This window comes from Corvus kubaryi, unplaced genomic scaffold (genome assembly GCF_017639235.1).
Source record: "Corvus kubaryi isolate FWS band 111438036 unplaced genomic scaffold, C.kubaryi_AGA036_p1.0 split1-37355, whole genome shotgun sequence".
Lineage (NCBI taxonomy): Eukaryota > Metazoa > Chordata > Aves > Passeriformes > Corvidae > Corvus > Corvus kubaryi.
This window is the reverse complement of record NW_024582078.1, coordinates 2,241,978-2,247,698: the sequence shown is the minus strand read 5'-3', so window position 1 is coordinate 2,247,698 and position 5,721 is coordinate 2,241,978. Positions and strand designations below refer to the sequence as shown.

Below are 5,721 nucleotides of genomic sequence, written 5' to 3'. Positions count from 1 at the left end.
AAAAACTGCCAGCCGGGTGCTTCCTCCCTCCCCCCTGCCCCCAGCTGAAAAAAAAAACCTGCTATCTTTATGTGACCTTGAACAAGTTTCAAACTGCTTTGAGAAAGTTTTGCTCAGTTTTTTCTTCCCCCTCTCAGGCTCAGTTCAGAAGCATAGAAAGGCCAATAATTAATTTCTGGGCATAGGCAGCGATATGGGATACACATCATAAGGTCACCCCAAGACAGTTCCCTAAATGCAGCAGGATCTGGCAGGATTCCTTACGAATGTCTCGGAATTTACTGCCTCAAAGGTGAATTAAATTTGGATTTTTAGGGGTTTTTTTACAACATCCAAGCCTTGCCTGGCCTGGAAATCTGTCAGATCAAGGAGGAAAAATTCCAGTGGGGTTTTTTAGGATGGGAATCATTTCTGTCCCAACCCTGATGTTAATTCCTGGTTTAGAAATGTGGGAAAAAAACCCCAAAAATCAATTCATAATCCTGGGCACCCCCAAAAATCAATTAATAATCACTAACTGCACATGGAGTGAATGTGTTTGCAGGATTCCCTGTGAGCCTGGCAGCTTCCTGAGCAGCACTTCCATGGATTTTTGGTGTCTGTCACCCCAACACTGCTCCATTTATTGCAGCTGGATCCTGGGGCATCCTAAAACCCTCTCAATTCCTGAATTTAAATCATCAAAATCCGCATGAATTCCACATCCAGTTAATGATTCTTGACTGATTTCTGGGGGTGCCTTTAGGCTGCTCCCAAACTCGAGCCCCAGCTTTCCATCCGGGGAGGGCACGAGGATGAATTCCCAGTAAAACCTTTCCTTACAAAGCTGCTTTTCCATGCAGGATGGGCAGGATTCTGCTGCCTGTGGAGAACTCAGTGAGGCAGAGCTAAAGCTGATCTGCAGCACTTAAAAAAAGAAAAAAAAAAGTTAATCCCAGCCTAAATTCCAGGCTCCTGGCAGGGAGATGTTGGGCAGGAGAGGAGTTTTCCCTCATTGTGGAATCCCCTGGCAAACAGGAAGGCTGTGATTCCTTGGGATAGAAGAGCCAGGCCTGGAGTTTGGGGTGGATTCCACAAACTCCCATTTTTCTGGAGTTTTTTCAGCCGTTCTAAATCAGATTTCTCTGCGTTTTTCAGCGGTTTTAAGTCAGAACAGCCTCAGATTTCTGCTGCAAGTTCACTCCTGATGTCACTGAGGGTGCCAGGCCTGAGTATCCTCCTCAAGGACATTCCCAGGTGGCAGCAAGTGACAAGAGAATCCAATTAATTAATTAAGGGCTACAAATGAAGGGCCTTGAGGAGCGGGGGTGAGGGCACTTGGCTTGTTCAGATGGAGAGGAGGAGGAGGAGGAGGAGGAGGAGGAGGAGGAGGAGGAGGAGAACTCACTGGGCTCCTCCTGAGGGATGATCCTTGTGGGTCCCTTCCAGCTCGGGATATTCCATCATTCCTGGCTGTTCCTGGCTCTGTCCAGCTGGCTCCTCACCAGCTTTTCTTGCAGCCAGGTTTGTTCCCAACACCTCCAAATCACCTCCTGGATCCATGGCATGGCCTGGCCCCAGCCTGACCCACGGCTGGGGGGGGATTAGTGGGAGCAAATTAAAACTGAGATTAAAGGGCCTGAAACGTCCTAATTAATCCCCTTTTCCCGCAGAAACTGTGTCTGCATAACTGCCATTATCCCGACTTCAAAGGCAATTTCAGTTTCCTTACAGGAGGTTCCAACACCAGCTTTGAAAACAGCATTTTTAAGGATTTTTATGGGGAGTAGAGTGAGGGTTTTTTGTGAGGGAGGGGGGCACACGAGCGGCAGTTCTGTCCCCCAAGCTGAGGGGCAGCTGCTTCAGGAGAATGTCCCAAACTCAAACTCCTGTGAAAATGTCCAAAGAATGTGAAGCCATTCTGAATCCCACTGCCAGAGCTCGGGGCTGGGAGCTGCTCCTGCTCCTCCACAGCACCTTGGAGGAGCTGGGGTGTAACCTGTGAGTAAATCACAGCCACAACTCCCAGCTGGGGCTCTGCCCTGTGACAGCTCAGCCCGGGGCACTCAATGCTATGCAACACCCAAAGGCTTCTCCTCCCACCACAGCCATCATTCCTTCACCTATCCCAGCTTTACACAGACATTTCCCAGGAAAACTCCATGGTTGGAGTTTCCCCCGGGCTCATCCCAGTCTGGATTTTCCCTGGCAGCAGCAGCTGATGGGTCCCAGGGGCTGGGCTCGTCCCTCTGGCTCTCGGGTGTGAAATATAAATCATGTTTTTATGATTTTTTTTGTAAATCTTTACTCTTTTTACACCTTGTTTTTGTAAGCTGAAGTTTCTTATTAAAAAAAAAAAAAAAAAACAACAACAAAAACCAGAATTCCCAGCGGGTCCTGTTGTTATTCCATAAACTTTAATAAACATCTGGGGGCGGGGGGTATAGGAGGAAATTCCGTGCACGTCCTCGAGGAAACAATTCCCGAAGGAACAAGTGGGAAACCGATTCTCCCTCTCAGCATTCAACCTTCTGTCCTTGTCACTGCTCCAGGCAGGACAGGCGGGATCAGAGCAGCCCCACGGCTCCGGTCCTGGCAGGAGGGCGAGCTCTGCTCCCGGCAGCTCCGGCTCCTTCCTGGGACAGGGATTCAACACCATCAGGGGAGGTGGTTCTGCCACGGGGCAGCTTCAAAACCCTCTGTAAAGAGGGGTTTCTGTGGGGTTTGGGGCCCCTGGGGTGGGCTCAGCCCTGATTTGTGTCACCTGGGGCGGGTCAGGATGAGTTTGGGGGGGTTTGTTCAGCCTCGAGGCCTCAGGGGGCTGCAGCTCCTCCTGAGGGGATATTCCATAATTTGGAGTCCCTCCGAACTCTGGTGAGCAGGGACAGCACCCAGGGAACGGCTGGAGCTGTGCCAGGGGGATTTAGATCGGATAATGAGAAAGGTTCTTCCCCAGAGGGTGCTGGGCACTGCCCAGGCTCCCCAGGGAATGGGCACGGCCCCGAGGCTGCCAGAGCTCCAGGAGCGTTTGGACAGCGCTGCCAGGGATGTCCAGGGGGGGATTTTGGGGTGTCTGTGCAGGGCCAGGGGTTGGATTTGATCCCTGTGGGTCCCTTCCAACTTGGGACATTCCACAATCCCACCCCATGGAGCCTCCCAGCCCCTCAGTGCCCTCACGCCAGGACTGACCGCTGCTATGGGACGGGCTGTGGGGCCATCAGGTCGATGTCCGTCAGGTTCCGGGCGACCCAGACCCCGGCGGCGAACAGCCCCAGGTTCACCAGCAGGTTCCTGCAATCATAAAATCCCAAAATCATTGAGGTTGGAAAAGACCTTGGGGAAGTTCATCCGAGTCCAAGCTGTGCCTGATCCCCACCTTGTGCCCAGCCCAGAGCCCTCAGTGCCACATCCAGGTGGCACCTCCAGGGATGGGCACTCCAAACCTCCCTGGGCAGCCCCTGCCAAGGCCTGGCCGCCCTTTCCATGAGGAAATTCCTGCTGAAATTCCAACCTGAGCCTCCCCTGGCCCAGCCTGAGGCCGTTCCCTCTCCTCCTGTCCCTGTTCCCTGCGATAAAATCCCAAATCCCCCCCGGCTGCCCCCTCCTGCCAGGGAGCTGTGGAATGACAAGGCCCCTCCTCAGCCTCCTTTTCTCCAGGCTGAGCCTCCCCAAGTCCCTCAGGATTTCTCCAGCCCCATCCCAGCTCCGCTCCCTTCCCTGGACTCCTCCAGCCCCTCCGTGTCCCCCCTGAAGTGCGGAGCCCAGAACTGGACACGGGGATTGCGGCCCCTCACAGCGCCCAGCACTGACGGACAGCCCCTGCCCTGCTCCTGCCGGACACGCTGCTCCTGCCACCGGCCGGGGACAGACACCGGGCTCCCGATCCCGATCCCAACTCCGACCCCTATTCCAGTGCCCGCCTCGATCCCGACCGTCATCTCGGCCCCGTTCCCGGTCCCGACCTGCGGAAGTCGTTGCGGTCGGTGGCGAAGCGGAACGCGCTCCGCAGCCACGCGCGGATGCCCCGCGGCGGGGCCGCCACGGCTCCCGCTGTTCCTGTTCCTGCTGCTCCTGTTCCTGCTGCTCCTCCTGCTCCTCCTCCCGCCGCCGCCGCCGCCGCCATTACTGCCGCCTGCCCGCGCCGCGCGATGACGGAGGCGGCGACCTGTGACGTCACATGCGACGCGTGACGTCGTCGCCGGCGCGCGCCGTGCCACGTGCGGGCGGGCACCGGGAGCGGGATGGGAACCGGGACCTGGATCTGGGCCGGGATGGGAACCGGGACCGGGATGGGAACCGGGACCTGGATCGGATCGGAATGGGAACCGGGACCGGGATGGGAACCTGGACCTGGATCTGGACCTCGAGCGGGATGGGAACCGGGACCGGGATGGGAACCTGGACCGGGATCGGATCGGAACCGGGATGGGAACCTGGACCTGGATCGAATCGGGAGCGGGATGGGAACCTGGACCGGAACCGGATCGGGAGCGGGATGGGAACCTGGACCTGGATCGAATCGGGAGCGGGATGGGAACCTCGACCTGGACTAGGAACGGGGTTGGGACCGGGACCGGGACCGGGGCCTGTACCCGGAGGTCCCGGTGGAGCCCCAAACCCAGGAGTTGCACACTGGGGTGCTCCGCGTGTCCCACCATGCCGTGGGGGTCTTTAAGGATTCCTTAAGGATCCTGTGTGGGATGAGGACTGTGGTTATAGTGAGGTTTATTCTTCTTATTATATAAAGCTTTTACAATCAAACGAACTTATTCTTGCACAGGATTTCTGGAATTCACAGTGTTTCTGTTACTCCCATTTCCCTGCTCCGTGGGAGCTGGTTATCCTCTTCTTTGGGGACACGCCAAGCCAGGCTTGGGTAAGACCTGGATCCGTGGGGACATCCGGCCACACTGTCCCTCCATCCGGGCTGCAGCCGGATTCCCTCCCCACATGCCAGCGAGCTAATTGATCCACCCAGCCAGCAAATTGATTTATGGCAATTAGGGACTCTCATTAAGGGACCAGCTGGAGAGCCGGGCGTTACCTGCCCGGCGGGAGCAGCCGTGGGAAGCCGCCAGCGCACCACATCGTGTTAGGGTTTTGGGAGGGTTTTACTTCACTTCAGGCTTGGGGTTTTCCCGTTCACCCCCTTCCGTTGTTGACATTTGGGATCAGCGAGTTCACCCCGAGGCTCCCTTTTCTCCCGCCTCCTTCGCTGACATTTGGGACCTGAGCTCAACCGGAACCTCCCTTTTTCTTCCTTATCTCCTCCTCCCACGTTCTTGCAAGGTCACGCACTGTCCTCACCTCCATGTGGATGCAGGAATTCGCATGGCCGGGCGGACCAGTTCAGACCAGTTCGTTATCAGAGCGTCCCAGCCAAACCCCCAACTGCTGCCGCGGATGTTCCCGGGCCAGGGGAAGGTGATAAATCCACCGGGGGCAGGGCGGGATGGCGCTGCCTTGAACCAACACATCGGCCCCGGGAGCGCCCTTCCCAGTGGGAAATGCAGGGGGATAGGGGGGAGGAGAGGCTGGAGGCGCCTGGCTGGCTCGGGATGTTATAAGTTTTGTAATCAAGTAATAACACACTTTAATTTTCTTAGATGGAATTTATTAATAATTAAGCAAGTAGAATGTGAGCAAAAGCAGCGCTGGGTGACAGGGGAGTCTCCGCTCCACCAACTGTCACACACTTCTAGTTGTGGGCAGAGTTTTTGTATTTTCGTACTTCCGTATTCG

General features: G+C 55.9%; 1 protein-coding gene and 1 pseudogene across 2 annotated transcripts; one reads left to right on the top strand and one right to left on the bottom strand.

Moving 5' to 3' along the window:
* Window positions 1-2,374: 2,374 nt before the first annotated feature.
* Window positions 2,375-4,125, bottom strand: TOMM6 (translocase of outer mitochondrial membrane 6). Of its 2 annotated transcripts, none has more exons than XM_042013771.1 (3): window positions 3,942-4,125; window positions 3,169-3,270; window positions 2,375-2,615 (listed from the first exon to the last, which is right to left on the bottom strand). In XM_042013771.1, the coding sequence occupies exons 1-2, from the start codon at window positions 4,100-4,102 to the stop codon at window positions 3,174-3,176; spliced, it is 258 nt and encodes an 85-aa protein (XP_041869705.1). In that variant the 5' UTR covers window positions 4,103-4,125; the 3' UTR covers window positions 2,375-2,615; window positions 3,169-3,173. The 2 variants fall into 2 exon arrangements, with proteins under 2 accessions (XP_041869705.1, XP_041869706.1); XM_042013772.1 differs by having other exon boundaries at window positions 2,375-2,611.
* Window positions 4,126-4,252: 127 nt separating this feature from the next.
* Window positions 4,253-5,721, top strand: part of LOC121657717 — an 8,909-nt pseudogene continuing 7,440 nt past the window's right edge.

Bases quoted from the DNA above. Each gene is read 5' to 3' on its own strand.
- TOMM6 (XM_042013771.1), bottom strand. From the start codon at position 4,102: ATGGCGGCGGCGGCGGCGGCGGGAGGAGGAGCAGGAGGAGCAGCAGGA. The intron at 3,271-3,941 runs GTCGGGACCGGG...TTATGATTGCAG, and splicing joins GACCGCAACGACTTCCGCAG to GAACCTGCTGGTGAACCTGG.